The following is a 20,579-nucleotide window of genomic DNA, read 5'->3' on the forward strand; positions in this document are numbered from 1 at the left end:
TCTATAGAAATGTTAATACGTATTTTTTGGACCATAAGCCGCTACTTTTTTCTCCCGCTTTGAACCATGCGGCGTTTCTGTGGATTTTTCTTCAACCACCAGGGGGCGCTTTAGCAGGAAGTGAATCATTGGAAGTCAAAACGGTAAGCTTAATGCAGATTTATGAAAACCGAGAGCGGCTGGGATATCAGCGGCTTATATAGGCACGTTACTAGTTTTATTTTAAAAAATACTCTGTAGATGCGATTTATAGTATGGTGCGCTCTACAGTCCAGAAAATACGGTATATATCTTTTCAGCATTAGTGGTTTTTACTTGATATTAATTGGACAAGAAGGACGCAGAGACGGGCGGCAACATGGAACCGCGGACCAGAGTCGAGCCTCTATTTCAGGGTCAGGCTGTGACGCTGCGCCACGGGACGTCCTGTAGCCCATCAACCCAACGCTGGTCTTTGGATGTTAAACATTTATAACCATCACATCCTGCACACAATATAACAAACACTTCTGATTTATTTTAACAATACAATGCAACATATGAAAAGTTAACTCCTAAAATCTGAAACCTCTTTTTTAAAAAAAATCTAGTATTTACAAAGTTTAAATTGGTGTAAACGCCTCAGAATTTAAAAAAAAGTTTTAACCAGACAATTTTTTTTTTCACATTTTCTACAACCAAATTCTCTGCTAACGTTTTAAAGCTCCGTTCTTCCGGCCGCCTCCTCCCGTCCCCCGGCCCGTCCACGCCCCCCGCCTGCGGCCGGCCGCGTGGTGGCCCGGCTTGGCCGTGGTGAAGGTGATGCACTGCGAGTCCAGGTAGTCCACCAGCTTGGCGGCGCCCAGGCGGATCCCCGCTGCCTTCAGCTGCTGCTGGAGCTGGGAGAGAACCAGAGGCTGGTACTGGAGGATCCGACTGTACAGGTCGGATTCGGACAGGATGAAGGAGCGCACCGCCTGGAGGCGGTCCTGGAGGCGCGAGGCAGCCTGGGAGGACGACACGTCGCTGTCCGAGTCGCCGTCGGAGGAGAGAACCAGCTCAGGGTTGGACCTGCTGACGAGGAGGACGTCACAGAAGAAAACCATTCATCATTTCTCTTCCACTTATACAATTAAACGCTGCTTTGTATTTGTAAGAAATCCCAAATGAAATATATTTTGCAGTTGGAAAGTTATATAATTGACATAGGTGGGTAAAGTTCCCGAAAATCGTATTTAAGTAAGAGAAACACCACTTCCACATATTTTACTCAAGTAAAAAAAGTATTTGGTAAAAAGGCTACATAACATTAATCAAAACATTAATCAGTTAATATTTGAAAACGGCATTATCAGACAGACCAAAACATAAAATTATGTGAAAATGTTGCCATTTTTAAAAGAACAAAATGAAAATAATTCATATAAATAACTTAATTACAACATCAGGCAAAATAAAAAATTTTCCAAATCAATTTCTTTCAATATAAAACTCAGTTTAAAAACTGCGGCTGTGTGTCTTGGTTAAAACAAGCTTGTACTTCATTCAGTGAAGTTACTCAGGGTTTTCATTCAAGCCATACTAACTAAAAGTAAAAATTACGGCGTAGCATAAATGCTAATAAAAGTAATATTTTTTTCAAGAAGTTACTCCAGTAAATGTAGCTGAATAAATGTAACTAATTAAAACCCATCTCTATGAATTGATAAACAGCCCTATGGGGTCTGAACACTTCTCCACTGCACGTGTTTTTTAGTGTGCAGAGACAGACGCTCTGATCGCTCCACACACCTTTCCAACTCGTCGCTGGCGGCGGTGGACGAGGCGTTTGAGCCCTGGGAGGCAGAGAGCGGATCGCCGGCTTCCTCTTGGTCCGTTTTGACGGGAGACGCAGCAGCAGCGGGCGCAGCTGCCATCGGCTCTTTAAACCGGGCGCAGGAAACCGCCCTGCCCAGGGGCGCCTCTTCTTCCTCCTCCTCTTCCTCGGAGCTGGTCAGCTGGTGGGTGTACTGGTGGATCTCCTTCAGCTTGAGGACCATCTGACGCTTCGGTAAAGGTCGCACGCCGAAGCTGCATGAGGGGGAACGTTAAAGGCGAGCAGATGGACGGGAGAGGGAGGAGGAAAAAAAAAAAAAAAAGCAGCCTGAGATCGACTTAGCCGAGAGTAATCTGATTGGTTCATCACTTAATCACCTTGATCGGGATTGAGGGGAAGAAAAAAAACAAAAAGAGACAAAGCAACTTGACCTTTGTGTAAACTTTGCTCAGGGCGAAGATGATGATGAAGGAAGTGAGGATGAACCGACTGACCTGCTGAGTTTGTTCTTGAGCTCCGGCGTGTCCATGTCAGAGTAGTGAGGCATGGGGGTGATGGGCCCTGGGGGGCGCCGCCGGGTCTGCTTCCACGATTCTGACACAGCAACAGTTTATGAGCAAGAAGGGTTTTCTGATGGTGCAGCATGTTGTGAGTACGGCAGAGGATCAGTGATGCTGTGGGCCTGTTAGTCTCTCCAAGACAAACTATCAGAAATACATCTACGGCTAAAAAAACAAGCGCTCAATTAATTTCAGTAACTCACTTCAAAACTTGAAAATTATATTCCTTATGCATAGTGTAATTCACTTTTATGGCTCAGAGTTAATAAAAACTAAATTAGATTTTTTTTTTTTTAGAAACTAACTTAGAAACTTTACCTCACAAACCTCTCAAAGTTTTATTTCTGTTTTTTTTTTCTAGTACGTTTTGTTTCCATTCAACTTTCCACTAAAAAAAGCGGCTTCCGCCTTTTAGGGGGCATCAGTCACCGACCCGTTTCAAGTCGACATGTCTTTGTTGTCACAGCAACATGTCTGCATCAAGAAAATCTTTTTAATGGCTTTTAAAGCTGCAGTCGGTAACTTTTTTTTTTAAATCGCAAATTTGACTTTGCAGTTTCAAATATAAAAAACGTTTTTTGTTTTTTTTTGGTAAAAGTTACCTGACGCAGCATTAAATTGTTTTCTCTGAAATAAAGCTGTTGAAGATCTTTGAATTTCTTAAGATCGCCGTAGTTTGAGTAAACATGATCTGTTGAGCTGTTGGTGATTAAAACATTTTAACACCTACTTGGAGTTTGGAGCCGAGCCGCCAGGTTCGCTCTCTGAGACAGAGGAAGACCCTCCTCCTCCTCTTCGTCTTCCTCCTCTCCTGCTCCTCCATCGCCCTCCCAGCTGCCCCATATTTCGGAGTCCAGCAGGTCGTTGTGGACCTCTGGCGTGGTCAGCGGGCCTGGACCTGCAGCAGGGTTCTGGACGCTGCTTGCAGCTGTCGGTCTGGATGCTCCGGGTCTCCCTCCGGAACTGGACTCTTGGGTGTTGTCCAGCTTCAGGCTAAAGCCGCCCAGGTCGCCGTCGGCGCAGGCGTCCAGGCCCCAGGAGTCGTTAAAAGCTATCGGAGGCTCATCCATGAAACTTTGCTGGAGACTAGAGTCCCTCACATCTGGAACAGACGTTACCTCGCTCGTGTTGCTGACGCCAGGCTGCTCGCTGGACTCCACAGGAGAAGACGACAAGGACTGACCTGAAGAGTTGGACACGCATGTCCTCGCCTTCATTTGACCCGACGTGCTCTGCCTCTCTGGGTTCGCATTCAGCAGCGTGCTGCTGATGCTGCGTGGCTGCAGAGGAGCCTCGTGCTTTGAGGAATCTCTAAAGGGACGGTTTGCTGCAAACGCTTCAGAACTCCTCCGTTTGTCAGGAGAAACTTGGCGTTCTGTGGAGGCTTTAAGAGGAGTGCTGGAGGTCGGGACGGTGTTCCTGGACGGCGAGAAGGCTGGGGACGGGTCCACTTTGGGGAAAAGCCGAGTCCTGCACATGCTGCTGTCGGTCTGCATGGAGGCGGCCCTCGTGCTTCTGACCGGAGACCTGACGGGCGTGGAAGGGACGAGCCAGGAAAGCTCAGGCGAACACCCGACGGGATCACCGGGACTGAACTGGGAGCCACAGACCGATTCTGTGGGACTCGGGTTCTGTCCGGGTTTGATCCCCGTGAAGCTCCGATCGGCTTCTGCCTCTTCGCTGGAGTCGGACAGAACGATGAGCTCGGCCTCGTCTCTCCTCGCAGGCGAAGGGGTGGCGCTGCGACGAGCTCGGCTCTCTGCTGCGGCTTCTTCGCCTTGCCCATGTCGGTCCTCCGGAGCCGGTCGCCCCGGGGACGGCCCGGGGACAGGAAGGTTGAGGGAGGGTTCGTCGGCGACGCTTGCAGACGACTGAAGCAGAGTCCTGGCAGAGTGTTTGGGTGACGCTTCATGAGGAAGAAGAGGAGGCGAGGATGAAGCCTCTCCGTCATGGTAGACGCCCCAGGACTGGGAGAAAAGCCGACTGTAGCTGCGGTCCGAGCCGGGTTCTGGTTCCGCATCTTTCTCCTCCTCTTCCTCCTTCACCCTCTGCCTCTGCGTGGCGGCAAACTCATAAATCTCCTCCAGCTCCTGCTCATTCACTCGCTCCTCGCCAATTTCTCCATCGCCCGTGGCGACCTCGTCCTCTGGTCGATCCTCCTCCGACCGTCCGCCTCCGTCCGAGTCCTCCTCGTTCCACATGGATCGAAGGAGCTCCACGAAGGCCCGGTCCGTTTGGTTGTTGACGTTTTCTTCCTGGTTTACGTCGAGCCCATCGTCTCCCGCCGCCGCCACCATGTTCTCCGGTTGGAAACGACACAGCTGCTCCAGCTCCTGCAGGTCAAACCTGGAGACGCAGGCGTTGAGCGTAAACGCGACTCAAACTTAAATAGTTTAAATTTTGACCAGGGATCAACGACCTGAGGCTCTGGAGCTGTAAGTGCCTCTTAACTACGGCTGGAGAAAAACTAACGAACCGACTGATGTTTTAAATGTAAATAAACATAAACTGGTTTTAGCAGACGCCAAAAGTATCAATGATATCGCTTCTTTTTTTTACTGAACTTTCCACATGTATCAACATTCCATAGAAGAAAATGTATGCATCCTCTTTTAGCAAAAGTTTTGTTTTTCTTTACTAAGACCTAAAACTGGAAATAAAATTGTAATGTGACAAATTTAATAAATTATACATCAGAAAATGATTTTGTCTTTTTATCAACAGAGACATTTGTGGCTCTACACAAGTTCTACTTAGGTGGACTGATTGGGGGGAAAAAAGGCTCTTTGGATATCAGAAGTCATAGACCCTTGAAATAGGCCGATGTGAAACAGGAATATGATTTGATTTAAATATTTCTATTAAACCTGAAGATTTAGAATACAGCCTTTTTGCACATTGGTCAAGACCAGAGCTCCTTCTTCTTGCCACCTACATTAACTATTGCTAATTTTAAAAACAAGAAAAAGCAGCTGGACTCCATATTTAGTCAGCTGACACCTGGTTGCTCTGGATTTTATCATCCAGAGCAGTATGATTAGTGAATTCAAATAGACATTACACTCTTGGATTTCTCTTTGTAAACCATTTCTGAAAACGACGTTAACAATTATAAATCACTGACTATCACACAGAATCTCAACTAAACACGTCAGAGTTTGTGGTTTCAGGTGTGTGGAGCTGACCTGGATGCCAGCTCCAGGACGTGAGGCCGCAGCGACGCAGCGATGCAGCAGCGGGCGGTGTAGAGGTACCGCAGCACAGCCAGCACCGCCTGACCCGGCACGTCGCTTAGCAACACCCTCTGAGCCGCGGCCGAGCCCTCTTCCTGCACGCCGAACCCACTTTCATGCACCTGGAAGAGGAGGGACGGATCACAGAAAGTTAAACTCCGTCTTAATCTATCAGAGCAGAAGACAGTCACAGGTTTGCAATATTTCACGGTTTTTGGTACAAATTTTCACCTCAAAGAAAGAAAAACAGTTAAAGGATGCAGATTTATATGAGATATATGTCTATTTGTGGTCATCATAAATGAGACTACATCTATGTATTCCCCAACTAAAGTTTACAAATATTATTTTTTATAGTACAAATAATTTTAATAGCTTTACTTTACTTGTAAAACCTACTCAAAAATACAAACCTAAACTACACCTAGCCACATATCCGGTTGAAAATGAAACCTCAGAAAAGGGGCGGGGGAAGAAAAGACAAAACAAACACTTTTATTTTTTTTGTGTATTTTTCCAAAATTTTCATGAGTCAAAATGTCCAATAAAAGAAAAAAAAAATCTGTTTATAATTTTAAAAAATAGAATAAATAATTTAGCCTGGGAAAATCTAAAAATTGTATGACTCATTTTTATTTTCCCCATACACATTGGGTATAAAAAAAATGTTCAAATCAAATTCTGGATTTTTCAAAGAGTGCATAGAAACCCTGAAAAATGAATTATTATTGATTAAACTGAGTCTGTATACATCATCTGGCTGGATTAAGGAAAATCCATAATAATCTAACATAAAGTTTATAATTGAGAGATTGGTTCACACTAAGAAAAAGAGCAGTAGTCAAAATAAGTTATTAAAAAACCAAAGTTAAAATGACAATCATCCTTCTCAAGTAAGGAGTAATAATCACAACAAAGAGTTAAATATTTCAGATGCTTCCTGCTCGCTATGCCACCTTAGATATGGGGTGTAAACAACGTTATTTATTTAAAAAAGATAATAACATAGAGTCTAAAAACGTTCATCACTTTACCATTTCAGCCAGCAGGGGGCAGCGAGTGTACACCATGAAGGAATGTGCAAAGTAGATCTCGCCGCTGTCCACCTGGAGCTGCAGGTCACTGAGCTGAGGGTTGTTGACCATGCTGCTCAGGTCTGAGGACAGCCTGGAGAGCGCCACCTACAGGGAAAACACCGTAACAACAGATTAAGATTACCACAGACAGGACAGCTGTTTTCTTTTTCTTTTTTTTTTTTTAACTCTTGCTGGTTTGTAATTTACACAAGAAGCAACAAAATGAAAATTCATTGACATTTTTTGACAAACATGTAAGTTAAATTTAAGTCGCTGAAAACTTTGTGCTCACCGACTCATGTCTGGCTGCGTCTCGGTCTGCCTCTGGCTGGTCCGTCCTCCTCACTGCCCGACTGCTGCTGCTGGCGGTGTTGTCCGACGGCTCGGCCTGATCCTCCGACTCTTCCTCCTGGATGAAACCGCTCAGGTGCTCGGCTGCAGAAACGGACGCAATCGAGATTTTGTCAAGATTTCACTCACAGCTTCCTTCTCATCTCTCCCGACCGTCATACAGCTCAGTCGAACCTGCCATTTTTCTCCTAATATAAGTTGCATGACAGGGTTTTACCTTTGTCTGCGTATCCGTATTGGGTCAGAGTCATGCCGTCTTCAGCCAGCTCCATCAGGTCTCGGATGGCCTGGCTTCCCACGTGGAGCTCTCCCGTCCCTGGAGCGGAGTTAGATGAGGTCTGGGAGCAGGAGGGCAGGGCGGGTGGGACAGAAGACTCCGGCTTGTTGTTGCTGCTGCTTGATAAGACCGCATCTGGCTGAAAGTGGAACAGGAGGACATTAATTAAAGAAGGATACATGATCTGTGCTTATGTAAGATTGTGTCCGTGCATCATTAAAAGTCTTAAATTCATACATCTAAAATTAGGGCCATGAAATTTCTTATTTATTTTAAAAAATTACGTTGCCCTTTAATATTTTAATCACAGGTCTTACATTTTGTCGTGACAGCACGGTTTATCTCGTACATTCAGTGCATTTATTTATTTATGTTAATGGAAAAACAGCAATCCATTGTTTAGTCTTTCTGAACTCAGTATTTCTAATCACATAATATCCCTTTAATGCAAATAAGAAAACGACCACGACATACCATAATACTGCCAAGTCCTTGCAGTTTTAAACATGTTTAGTCTGTTTTGTTTTTGTTACCGTTTTTCCTTTTTATTTACAAAACCTACACACTTTACGGTCTGTTCTGAAAACTGTTATATTGTCAAATGTACTTCCCTGACTTGTTTTGTATGTTATATATTATTTATGGCTTTTCTAGTTCAGAATAAGTTAAAAATAAATAAATCTTCACCGCTTTCTGTCACTCAGACGGTTGAGGCTGCCGCCAACTCACCGCTAACATACCCTTGCTAGTTAGCTAGCTAGTTAGCTTTCCTGCGTCTATTAAATTTACCGCCAGTTGGCTGGATGATAAAGTTCCTGCATTTTTGTGGAAATATAGGTCATTCATTATGGTCTTAAAATGTCTTAAATTTGAGTTGGTGAAGCCTGCAGAAATCTTGTATACACGCTGGATTTCGAGTTTATTGAGAAGAAACTGAATCTTGTGCTCCGATTTAAGGTGGTCTGTAAAACGAAACGCAAAGTAATATAATTTTTTTTTAAAGGTGGGCCATCAACTTTTAAGTCAATTCAAAACATGACAAAAAAAAACCCAGCAAAAAAGCACGAGAATTAATCCTTTTTTCTCTATTACCTTTGTTAAGTCCGCCGTAGCAAACAAGTGCTGGAGCTCCGCAGCATAGAACTGAGACGGACAGGTGGAGCCTCCATCCAGCAGCGTACTTTTCCGCCAGAGGGGGGCAGCACCTGTCCAGCCGGGCAGCTTGCTGGGGCATCTCGTCGGGGTGGGAGGAGAGGGCGCCCGGCGGCGAAGCAAGAGAGCAGAGACGCGTTCCTGCAGCCTCGCCAGGGCCGTCTCTGTGTCCTGAACTAGGAGGAGTGGCGGAGGACGAGGGGCGGCTACTTTTTTCTTTCTCACGCGTCCTTTAGCTGCACAAAAGCAGAGAAGAAGAAATGATGGTTGAGTTGGAGTTTATGAGATTCCCCAGACTGATCCATCACCAGATGTTTGAAAGGTGCTTAAATCTAAGAAGTAGTGTTAAAGTGAAGTACATCTGGAAAATTTTCACAGCGTCTCTGTTTTTCCTTGTCTTGTTCCAAAATGGATTTTACATTTTTGCTAATTTCTTTAAAAAAAATAAACAGATGCCTTACATTTTCCAAATATAAGGCATGATTACATACCTTTACAGCCTAAAGGTAAAGGTATGTACAGAACTTTACAGCCTATTCGTCTCGAAAGGTCCCAGAAAATCTTAGTGGTGTTACCGCACCAGCATCTGGCTTCCACGTCAGCAGTGGAGTGACGGAGCTGTGAGGACCACCGCTCTGAACCTGCTGCTCCTTCTGCTGCTCCAGCAGGGAGGAGGACAGAGCCAGAGCCACCATGGTGTCCTCGTCCAGCCGGTCGGCCTTCTTCCTGGGCTTCTTCCTTGCTGGAAGCGCCGGCTCAGGCGGCGCTTTCCTCTTGATGCCGCCCGTCTCTAGGCTGGGAAGAGAAAACGGGGACAGTTTCTTCAGCTTTAAGCACTGAGGGGGCTGCAGCGTTAAAGACGCGTCCTTCACGACGGAGCGCTCACTGTGCGTTGGCGGCGACGGCAGAACTGCGGCTCTCCTCGGCCTGTCTCTGCAGAGCCTGCAGCAGAACGGCCGTAGAGATGCCCATGTCTGCGGAGCAGCGCTTCAGGTGGGCCGAGCGGCTCTTCTGGCTCTTGAACTTCTTGCCGCAGATGGGACAGTCGGGGACAGCGGAGGGCGGGGGGAGAGACGGCACGCTCTGTTCGTTCTGATCCAAACACCTGCAAGAAAAGCAAACACGTTTTTTTTAAACACAGACCGTAAATCCTGTGAGGATTGAGTCTTTTCAGAAGCTCAGTTAGCTCAGATTGTCCATTCAAAGCAGTTCTGGTGTGTATTTATTTATTTATTTTTTTTTTTGATTATCGTCCTGCTGGAAATTCTCATTGTGTTCAAGTTTCAACCATCTGACCTAAACCGTCATCGTCAGACGAAAGGAAATTGGACAGGATCAGGGCTGAAATGATTAATTGTGATGAATCGATTGTTGAAATAACTGTTAGTAATCAATTAATTAACTGACTCAAAAAAAAGGCAATTTGCTGAAAGAACAGACTCAGAGCAGTAGTTAAGCCAAAACTTGACAAAAAAATATATCCATTTTGAATTTAAGATAAAAAAATAACCCAAAACTGTCAGAATGTAAATTCTGTTAAAATGTAATCAAAACAATAAACGGATCATCATCTAGTCACGCAGAAAGCTCAGATTTTTCCCACATTTTGATGCTGTGAGTTATTTTTCAGCTGAGAATGCGTCCTTCACTACAAATGATTAAGCATATGCTTAAGGAATGCTTTGATGTTGCATTTTGGGCAATAAAAATGTTTATTTTCTCAATTTAAAAAAAAAACTTATTAAGTTGTTTATTTCTGTCTTTTAATGTTTATTTCTGTCTTTTAACGTTTATTTCTGTCTTCTAGCTGTTTTCCCTTCTAATATTGTACTTAAGGCTGAAGTTGTTAAATGAAGCATGCAGATTTTCTTTAACCCATCAACTGGCTAAGACGGTGGCAGCAGGACGCTGTGGGATCGCTTTGCTGCCAGTCGTGTTCGCACACCAGACGAATTCAGTAAAACAACAACTGAAGACGACTACTTCAAAGCTGTTCAAGTCAAACGGTTTCAGAATGAATAAAGCAGCTTTGATTTGGAAAAAAATATTTCTTATGTCTGATTTTGTAATTATGTTCTTTATATGAATTCTTTTCATTTAGGTCCTTAAAATAGGAAAATCTTGTAATTTTATATTTTGGTTTGTCTGATGATGATGTTTCTGAATATTAATTGACTAATGTTTTGATCAGTCATTCAACCTTTTTTTTTAGTTTTTTTTTTTTTTTTTACCAAATTACTTTTTTCACTCTAACTTGAGTGATTTCTTGAATGGCTACTTTTTACTTTTCCTTGAGTAAAAAAAAAAATAAAAAAAAATTGAAGTAGTGCTACTCTTAGTTTAGTGCAATTAATCGGTACTCTACCCGCCTCTGCTTGCAACATGAAACACATAAAGGCAGAACATGTCCGGACCTGTTGAGGTGTTGTGTGCGCCCGTCGGGGGTCATGTGTGATAAGTCCCGGTGGCAGATCTGACAGAAGAAGAGGCCTCCGTCCTCCAGGTGCATGATCTGGGCCTCGGCCGCCTCCCTGTCCAGCTCCCGCTGCAGCCGCAGGGCCAGCGCCTCGTCACTCTCTGGGGGCTCAGAGCGGGGATCGGAGCCCCCAGAGAGCAAAACTGCCAAATAAGATAGAAGAACTGCTAAATAAAACCAACTCCTAAAAGGAGAACAAACAGCATCAAGTGGCTCTCTGGACTGTCCACAATCATTTTGAAAGACTTATAAATGATAAAGAAACAACGGACGTTTTAGAAATAGATGTTTTTGTTTTGTTGTTGTTGTTTTTTTCAGGGAATAATCACATTGAATTTCAACAACAAAATGACACTACAAGTATTAGTCATTTTACTTACATCTATTTATTACTGTTAGGCTAGAAAATATTTGCTAATGCCAACTTCCCCAAAGAAGAAGAAAGCTTAATCCTTATCTTATTTTAAAACAAAAATATTAACAGTTGTTTAAAAATTACAACAGGATTTCTGTAGTAGAATTTAGAAATAAATGTGTGTAGTATTTGTGCTTATAAGGCAGTTAAATTGTTGCTGGACTGAGGGCAAAAATGGCTTTGGGTGTCATTGAATAGTAAAGGTTGCAGACCCACGTTCTAGCAGGACACAGTTGCTTAGATCAATGCACGTGTTAGAATGGCCCAGTCAAAGTCTAGACCTAAATCTGAATAAAACTGCACACCACACACTGAGAAAAGCATCTAAAAACCAGCACCATTTTTATAACTTACATGGCTTTGTTTGAGTTGGAATAGTCGTTGCACTGCCTGCTTTCTGATCCTGTGCAGTCAGAGTACAACCGTCCTTCTTTGCTGGCCCGATTCTATTACTGTGCATCATCTTCTGCGGACTGGCTCTCTTAAACTCCTGCATCCTGAGGAGTACTTTGTCTTTTGCCCTCAGGTCTGCGTCAGGTGGAGGAACAGCAGAAGACTGAACAGCATCCCCTGAGTCACACCCAGTTCCTCCACAGACCACCTCCGATCCAGTGGGTGAAAACCCGGACAGAGAATCCTCATCCTGCTTATCAACCTTCCTCTTGTCCCCCCGGGTTGTTTGGCTGGAGCTCTGCTGTTCTTCTGCCTTCCTGCTCGGTCTGCCTGGTTCTTTCTTGCGGACGCGCTTCTGCAATTTGGAGCAGAGGTCCACAAAATCCAGCTCGGAATCGTTCATAGCGATGTCATTAGTGTTGCATTACAGGAGGCAAAGCAGCACAGTTCCGGCTGTCAGCGCCAACCCGCAAACGCAGTCAGGTTAGGCAGGGAAAACGGAATAAAAACCGATTTCCTCACCTGGGAACGGAGGGGAAACAAGGTCCTTAAACACAACACGACAGACAGCATTTGGTATGCTAGCTGTTTGTGCTAATCAAAAACTTACTGAGATTTGCCGTTAGGTCCCTCATTGCCTCAACACTCTCTCGCTGATGTCACGAATGTTTATTTATACGTATTGTTGGTTGACAAACAACAGAAAGACCCGGAGAAATTGTTTATGTTTCAAAACGTTTTTACCAAAACCGCTCCATTTCTAGCTTCCGGTCACGTGATAATTAACCAATAAACAGGGATTATTCAGACGCTCTCTTCGCTGACGTCACTTACTGTCATATAACATAACGTAATATTAAATATATTTTAATATAATAAATAGAGAGTTTCCGACACAGATTTTCTGACTTCAACAATAACCTAAAATTCTGTAGGTAATGTTTCCAGCTTTATTTTGCGTCCTTATTAAAAATATTGAATTCACTAAGAATACAATAATTCCTCCACTGGAAAAGGAAGTTAAATAAATAAATAAATAAATAAATAAATAAATAAATAAATAAATAAATTATTATTTTTTTAATCTAGACCTCCAACCGTGAGCGAAACCTTCTGAGCATTGCTGTGTAAAATAACATATTGTGTTAGAAATTAAGGAGGTTCAAATATGGGTTCGGGGTTTTTGATATGGGCAACATGGGCATTAGCCCGGGGCAGCATTAGAAAGGATTGGATGAAAAAAAATCATCTGTTGAGCCCTGAACATTTTATTAAATTTTATGCACATAGCTACAAAAAAAGTCGCCATATCCAACGACTGTCTAGACGGTGCCCCCCACTTGCTGAAAATATGGAGCTACGTTTAGTTTATGCCCTTTTGTCTTTTGAAAATTGGTTCTTGAATATGCTTTGGTGAGTATTTTCTGATATAATTTGCTTAATCTGAAATATTCAAGTATGTCTAAAATAATCTAAAGCACAAAAACCTAAAATAAAAGGAGCACGTGCAGATTGTTAGCCTAATTTTCAAACAGAAAATTGCTCACAAATGAACAATTTTACAGAAAGAACATGTGCAAGCCGCAAGCTAGTAACAATAAAATAACTGCGTTACTAATTAACTCATTTTATCGTTTAGTGCCATAAAGCCTTCGGCTGTTGGCTCTGTTCAGCAATATTTAATAGTATGTTTATGATTCTCATAGTGATGGGAATTGGGGCTGTTTTTTCGAGATCCAGATAATTTGGCTCATTCCCCCATAAGAACCGGTTCTTTCTTAGATCCTAAATGGCTCTTCATCATTAATGTTGCGGCAGTACCATGGCTAGACAAATTGATAATCGGTAGTTTATTAACCCTGAATGTCAATTCCTCTTAACAGTGGTGTATAATTTATGCCAGTGGTCCCAAACTGCATTGCTGGACACTGGGGATGTGTCCAGCAACTAGATGCTACAGCACACCTGGTTCCAATATTAGCTCATTTATACACATTTATTTTTTTTTGTCTGTACTTAATTTCGATTAGATTGCTGCTGTAAAATAGAACAAGTATGGGAACACGTTTTATTTGTAAATCACAAATTGGCATATTTCAATTCAATCCTGACAACGTGGGCTAATTTTGGTGCAAGATCAGTTTTCTCTTACTGCTTTTAGCAAGAAGATGGAAATAAAAGTCAAAGAAATGAGGGTAGTGGTAGAGTTACATGGCTGCTTCCCTGCGGCTGTGGGGGAAGAACCACAGACCTCGGTCCTCCTGCAGATGTGGGCCCTCAGCCTTAAGCCAACCTGAGATGATACTTGTAAAACTTTACAATGATAGAAAGGTTTAGTGGAAGGAAAACGTGCGGGTGTGCAAGTTAACATCTTCATAATAGTTTAAATGTTGATTAAAAAAAACAAAAATTCCGATAAACTGAATTAAAAACACTTGGAATACGTCACAGCATATAGTAAACACGAGTTCACTTTTTGACGTTGAATGTTTTTAAATGCATCTGTAAATTAAATATGGAGGAGTTGAGCATTTACACACGAGGCTAAACTCTGAAGGAAAAAAATATAAATGTATATTTTTAAGTATACAGGAATGAAGATGTTTAGGCTTAGAAAGGGGAAAAAGACAATGCTTTAGGTACTAGAAGATTCAATATGGGTTATGTGGCCCAAGTTGATGCTAAAGGACAAAAAAGTTGTACTGAAATGAACGACACACACCAACAGTAAAAGTATTGCCTCATTCAGTCAACAGAGTACTGGCGTTCTTCTGTTGCACACAGTTTATTTAACAATATGGTATATAAGTAAGAAATGAATCTTTTACCAGTTTATACAGTGATTTCATTCTCTCTTCCTTATATTTATAGTATTTTTGCTTAATAGCTTGATTTACAATAGGAGAAAAAGGAAATCCCCCCCCAAATTCAAGTGTTTGTGAGAGGAACGAAGGTTGATGACAATTAAGCTTTCCTTGCGGTGAATCTCAAATGTTGCCCTTTCACCCCTTGATAGCTCACAACTTTAGTGTAAAACTTGGGGCTTTTGGGAATTATTTGAGATCATTTTCTACAAAACAACCTGCTATCATTCCACCTCAGCTTAGGGGGCTGGTCTCTTTCTCACGCTCTCTTTACACTTTACATTTGTATGACAAGGAAAAAAACAAAAACACAAAAAAAAGGTATGACAATTTTCTTCTTTTTTTTTTTGTCAAACCCAACAACTTTCTACACCAGCAGAAGAATTTTTTTTTTCCAATTTGAGATTGAAGTCTGCAGTCCTCTGTGAAAACTCATTCAGAGCAGTGTTCCTATTAGTGACTGTGAGGGTCTGTGCATCAGTGTCTTCATGTGCGCCTGCATGCATGCCAGCGAATACGCAGCCTGCCGCAGGCCAGCTCCTACTTTAATACGACCGAGTGCTCTTCATAAACACGCGCACAACAAAAAGTCAAAAACAAAAAGGGAGCCATTGCCGCCCCTGAATGCATCGTCTCGCAGTAATGGTACAATACTAGATTACAATTGCCAGGAATGACAGATCGCGAAGAGAAAAAACAAACCTGTCCCGATTCCCAGACAAAAAAAAAAAACAAATATTTGTACAGTTTTAACACAAAAACGCATTACTTTCTTTTCAAAAAAGAAAAAACAAAAAATTAAACGGTACAAAATAAAAGATATGAATGGTATAATGCAATTTTACATTTTCTTAGAAAAAGAAAGAAAAAAAAAAGGCATGAAATCATACCACAAATGATAATAAACTGAGTACGGAACACATTTGGTCTCAACCAAAAATATATTCTTTGTGATTTAATTTTATTTTAAGAAGAAAACTTGCAAATCCCTCAAACATTTTAAGGAAAAAAAACAAAAGAAAAGAAAAACAAACCAGACGCTTGGGGTTTAGGAAACTATTACATTCCCAAGAACAGTTTGTTTCTTGACAGTTCTTTTTTTAGTTACCTCCCGCCCTCCCCTTCCCCAAAAAACAGCTGAAACTTTTTACATGTCAGTACAAAACAAAAACGTTCCCAATCTTAGAAAGAACGAACGAAGCCCTCAGGTGGGGTGAAGAGTCCGAGGGGGAAACTAGGGAGTAGAAGTGAGGGGCACTGGGAGAGAAAAGAGTTCTTTTTTGCTCCCAGTTACAAAATGCTACAACCCCTCCACAAACCTCTCCAGCGTGTCCCCCGTGGCGTCCCCCACCAGCCCCAAATCGCTGTTCAGTGCCCCCCTGTTGGGCGTATTGAGCTGCGGCAGCATGGCGCTTTGCTCCGGCGTCCCCAGGTGTCCCTGCTCCAGCGACTGAAGCGGGCCGCCCAGCACCGGGTGGGGCGACCCCGAGTGTGGCAGGGCCGGGTGCTGCGGTGAGGGTTGCGGTTGGTTTTGGACTTGCGGCGAGGGGCTGGAATGTGGCGGCGGCTGTTGCTGCTGCGCAGGCGACTGGACAGGCGCAGGGGAGCGGACCTGGTTGCCGAGGGCGTTGGCCAATCCCGGCTGGGCAGAGAGGTGGGCGTTGCCCTGAGCTTGGCCGGCCAGCAGGTGGGTCTGGGGGCTCATGGGGCTTGGGTGGGCCGGGGAGCCCATCTGCTGCTTGAGGACGGCCTGCTGCTGCTGGGGGAGCTGCGCCTGCTGTTGCTGCTGCATGCGCTGATGCAGCAGGCTCTGAGTGGAGTCCATGCTCATCCCGGGCTGGGCCATCTGGGCCATCGGTGGGAGCTGACCCATAGTTACGGCCCCCGCCCCAGCAGCGCCCGCCTGCTGCATGGCTATCTGCTGCTGCTGCATGCGGATGTGGGAGTACATCGCAGGAGTTCCCTGCGGCTGATTGGGAAACTGACTGAGGTGACCCTGCGGCATCACCCCTTGCTGCTGCGGCTGTTGTTGTTGTTGCTGCTGCTGCTGCTGCTGCTGTTGCTGCTGCTGTTGTCGCAATAGCTGCCGGCGGTAGAGCTCCTGGATCTGCGGGTTGGCGCTGTGAGCGGCGTTCATCAGCTGCCCTGCGCCCAGCTGGGCCATGCCCTGCACCGGAGCCTGCTGCGGCTGCTGAGCGGGCATCGCTGCCCTCTGCACCGGCCCACCTTGCATGGCCATGGTCTGCATCGTTGGCATGCCAGGTTGCTGCTGCTGCTGTGGCTGCCCAGCCTGCGGCTGCGGCTGCTGCTGCGGCTGGCTCGCATGGTACTTGGCTGTCCGCTGTTTGATGAAAGCTGCCATTAGCTGCGGGTTGGACTTCAGGATGTTGAGGACCTGCTGCTGCTGCTGCGGGGAGCTCGGGGACTTCAAGGTGCGCAGGAGGTCCTGAAGGGCGTTCGGGGGTATGGTGCCTGTTCTCTGGGGGGTTTGCGGCCGCGGACCTGGTTGCTGCGGCATCAGCATCCTCTGCTGACTCTGTTGCCCGGGCGCCATCATGGCTCGCTGGATGCTCAAGGCCTGCTGCGGCGTGTTCTGGTTCGGAACCACACCTGGCTGTTGGTTCTGAGCTGGCATGGGGCCGGCGGCTGCGGGCCACTGCCCCAAAGTGGGCTGCTGCATGACCTGGGGGCCGCGGGGCCCCGCCACCATCTGCATGGTTTGAGCCATGCGCTGCTGCGTCTGCTGGGGGGTCATGGGCAAGCCATTCATGTTGACCCGGTAGTTCTGCTGGTTCTGCTGCGCCTGCGCCATCATCTCTATGTGGTGCGCCATCTTGATGGCGGCAAGAGGAGCCTGCTGCTGGCGCTGCTGAGGCGGCTGCGGGAGAGGAGACTGCTGCTGGTGCAGGGGCGAGGCGTGGGGGCCCGGCTTGCCCTGCGACACGGTCGCCTGCGGCGGGCCCGCTCGCGGCACGCCGGGATAGGCGGGAGACATGACACCCGCCGAGTTGGGTGTCGGCGGCTGGTTGGACAGCGGCTGCTGTGGCGTCTGAGGAGTGCTAGGCTGGGCGTGGGACGTGGGAGTGCTGGGCGCAGCGGCGGCGGGCGGGGACGGCAGCGGCATGGTCCGGCCCTGCATGGTGGCCATTCTCCTCCTCATCAACTGCGCCTGCTGCAGCCGGTGCTGCAGCTGCTGCTGTCGGAGCTTGTGCTTGATGTTCAGGCAGAACGGGACCGGACACTTGTTCTCCTGGCAATGCTTGGCGTGGTAGCAGCATAATGCGATGAGCTGCTTGCACACCGGGCAGCCCCCGTTGGTTTTGCGCTTGCAGCCCTTGGTGTGCTGCACCACCCTCTTCATCTTCTGGCAGGACGGCAGAGAGCAGTTGGCGTTGCGGCACTGACACGCGTGGACCAGAGACTGGATGCAGCGCTGGATGCTCAGACGCCGACTCTCCTGCGGGCTTTTGGAGGCTTCGCCGCTTTGGCTGTTGTTGTCGTCGTCCAGGCCGAGGCCCCACTTCACCATCTGGTGCTCGTGGCCCTTCGTGTTGTAGCAACTGATGCACAGATCAAAGTCCTGAACCAGAGAAAAGAACAGGTGAGTCAAGTCAAGTTTATTTATGCAGCCCATTTCAGCAATAAGGCAGCTCAAAGTGCTTTACATCTTAAAAACGTAATACAGTAACCAATATCATGAGACAAGCAGTAAACATATTTTGTCAAATAGTATTAGTATACTATATTTCCTGCACTATAAGTAGCAGTTTGGCTCGTGCGACTATACAAACAGTCATATTGCTTCCTCTTCGTGACACATTTCTGACTGGTGCGACTTCTGATCAACTTATAGTTCAGAAAGTACAGTAATCACAATTTCTATAATTTAAATTCTCATTATAAAGTCAGAAAATTGGATTTGTTTGAGGCTACCAAAATGGTAAAGTGTTACAATTATTTGCAAAGTGCTTTGCATAACAAAAAGTTCTTAATCTAGAGGAACTTTAAACGAGTTAGCCTGAATCTGAAGGAACTCAGTGTTTCAGCAGTTTTGTAGTTTTCTGGAAGTTTGTTCCAGATTTGTGGTGCATAGTCGTTGAATGCATGTTTGGTTTCTGTGTAGTCAGAACATCAAAACATTTGGTTCTACGTCATTCTGTGATTTATAAACTAACAGAAGCATTTTAAAGTCTCTAAGATGAAGGGGGGGCACATTAACCTCAGACAAAACTCTGCTTTCAGTGAACCCTTTTTGAAACAAAGACGTGAAGAAACATAAAAGAGTAACCCACCTCACACACGGTGCAGTGCCAGCGCGTCTCCACGTGGTGTTTGCACTCGTTGCAAGTGTAGACGAAGCGATCCTGTCCCTGGTTGTGCAGCTCCACCAGCATGCACATGGTGCTCCACTTGCACCTCCTCAGGGAGCTGAACTCCCAGTGCTTGTCCCTCGCCAAGGTCAGGAAGGCGTCCCGGCCATCCATCAGGTCGCAGGAGATCAGGGGGTCCGGGTCGACGATGGGCGGCAAGGTGTTGGCCAGGGGCCCAGAGTGAAGATGGATCACAAAGAACACCTAAGTATAAAAATAAAAAAATCCGTAAAGAAAAAGAAGGAAATCAGTCCTGACTTGCCGTTTGAAGGCACAGCGTCGTCAGCGCTGGAGTCTTTACTTAGTTTTGCAATGAATTTGAGTTAAATTAGGAAGTTTTTTTCAGGAATTTAATTTGAAAAGGCAAATAAAATAAAAATGCTGCAAATACTAAAGATTAATAAAAAAACAACATTTAAATTAGAAGGTAAGTTACGACAAAATATCACAAATTTTCTTTTCACTGAACTTTCTGTTTTAAGCTTGGAGACATCTCTCTGAGCAGCCAGTTTACCACGGACCTTTTTGTTCTTAAGCAAACCATCCAAAAAAAAAAGGAAATTTATAAGATGTTTACAAATCTTAAAAAACAGAAAAAAATATCAAGCTGAAATGCCTACATCCAGTTGCATGGATGGTTTCAGAAGACACTTTTTTTTCTGCAAAATGGCTCAAGTCCAGTCAGATTGGACAGAGAGCATTTAAGTATTGATCTGGTTTTTCTTTATGCTTCCGTGTCGCTGGCGCTCGTCTGTCTGACTGAATCCTGTGCAAGAAAACGTTTTAAGAACAAGCTGACCTCTTTGTGCTTCTCCATGGTGGCGTACAGCTTCTGGGACAGATCGTTCGCCACGTTCGGCATCCCGGGCTTCTTCTTGTTGGCTCGGCTCACGCTGCTCTTGTTTTTATTCGTCTTCTTGTTGTTCTTCTTCTTGGCGTTTTTGCTGTCACTCGGGGTTCCCTGAGGGACGACATGTAAACGTTAGAGGAACAACTTGGGTCACAAAAACCTCTCCATACCGCCATTACTCTGTGGATTACTGATGCTCCTGGTTTGATGCATAAACCGTCACATTTTCTGGCATTTTAGGCAAAAAATCTCCATGGTGATCTGATCTGGTTTCTCATTTAAAAGAAGAAATTTGTTTACTCCCATTTTATTAATATATTTGTAATATTGTATTAAAAAAGGCTTATATGAAGTATCTGCATAATGTACCAAATTTCTTTTTATCCAATTAATTGTCAGAATAATCTATAGCTCAATCAATAACTAAAATAATCATTAGTTGTATCCCTAATTCCATCAATTCAAAAAAGAAATGTAAGTGATTTAGGTTCAAACATTTGTAAGTTTCTCACTAAAAGGACGGTACCTCTGGAGTTTCTGTGGCCGCGGTGGTTTCCTCTTTCTTCCTCTCCTCTTCCTCCTGCTCCAGCTCCTTGATGCTCTCCTCCAACACGTTGGGCCAGAAGTCGCCTTCGAAGTACGGCAGCTCGTTGGCGCTGGTCAGCCGGTCCTCAGTCGCCTGTTTGAAGATGTCCTGGGGAAAAGACGTAGGAAATTTTGATCAATTTAAAAAAACGAGGATTTTGACATAAAGTGCTGCCATTAAC

The 20,579-nt window shown here is 44.8% G+C and overlaps 2 protein-coding genes across 9 annotated transcripts in view; both read right to left on the reverse strand.

Moving 5' to 3' along the window:
* Nucleotides 1-497: 497 nt before the first annotated feature.
* Nucleotides 498-12,522, reverse strand: slx4 (SLX4 structure-specific endonuclease subunit homolog (S. cerevisiae)). Of its 4 annotated transcripts, none has more exons than XM_017306729.2 (14): nucleotides 12,339-12,522; nucleotides 11,690-12,250; nucleotides 10,859-11,063; nucleotides 9,331-9,549; nucleotides 9,025-9,239; nucleotides 8,385-8,680; nucleotides 7,233-7,431; nucleotides 6,957-7,099; nucleotides 6,623-6,769; nucleotides 5,541-5,710; nucleotides 3,086-4,701; nucleotides 2,290-2,389; nucleotides 1,771-2,049; nucleotides 498-1,053 (listed from the first exon to the last, which is right to left on the reverse strand). In XM_017306729.2, exons 2-14 carry the CDS (start codon nucleotides 12,129-12,131, stop codon nucleotides 690-692), a joined length of 4,395 nt encoding a protein of 1,464 aa, XP_017162218.2. In that variant the 5' UTR covers nucleotides 12,132-12,250; nucleotides 12,339-12,522; the 3' UTR covers nucleotides 498-689. The 4 variants fall into 4 exon arrangements, with proteins under 4 accessions (XP_017162218.2, XP_017162219.2, XP_081461350.1 ...); XM_017306730.2 differs by having other exon boundaries at nucleotides 498-1,050; nucleotides 12,339-12,521; XM_081605224.1 differs by having other exon boundaries at nucleotides 11,690-12,522.
* A 3,229-nt stretch (nucleotides 12,523-15,751) lies between these two features.
* crebbpa (CREB binding lysine acetyltransferase a) overlaps nucleotides 15,752-20,579 on the reverse strand; it is a 36,144-nt gene continuing 31,316 nt past the window's right edge. For all 5 annotated transcript variants that reach the window (XM_008408137.3, XM_081605280.1, XM_008408048.3 and 2 more), the window contains 4 exons: nucleotides 20,339-20,506; nucleotides 19,762-19,923; nucleotides 18,885-19,166; nucleotides 15,752-18,172 (listed from right to left, as the gene is read on the reverse strand). In XM_008408137.3, coding sequence (XP_008406359.1) covers nucleotides 15,893-18,172; nucleotides 18,885-19,166; nucleotides 19,762-19,923; nucleotides 20,339-20,506 — 2,892 coding nt within the window. In that variant the 3' untranslated portion in view covers nucleotides 15,752-15,892. The remainder of the gene's footprint in view (nucleotides 18,173-18,884; nucleotides 19,167-19,761; nucleotides 19,924-20,338; nucleotides 20,507-20,579) is intronic.

This window comes from Poecilia reticulata, chromosome 1 (assembly GCF_904066995.2).
Source record: "Poecilia reticulata chromosome 1, P_reticulata-male-v2, whole genome shotgun sequence".
Taxonomy (NCBI): domain Eukaryota; kingdom Metazoa; phylum Chordata; class Actinopteri; order Cyprinodontiformes; family Poeciliidae; genus Poecilia; species Poecilia reticulata.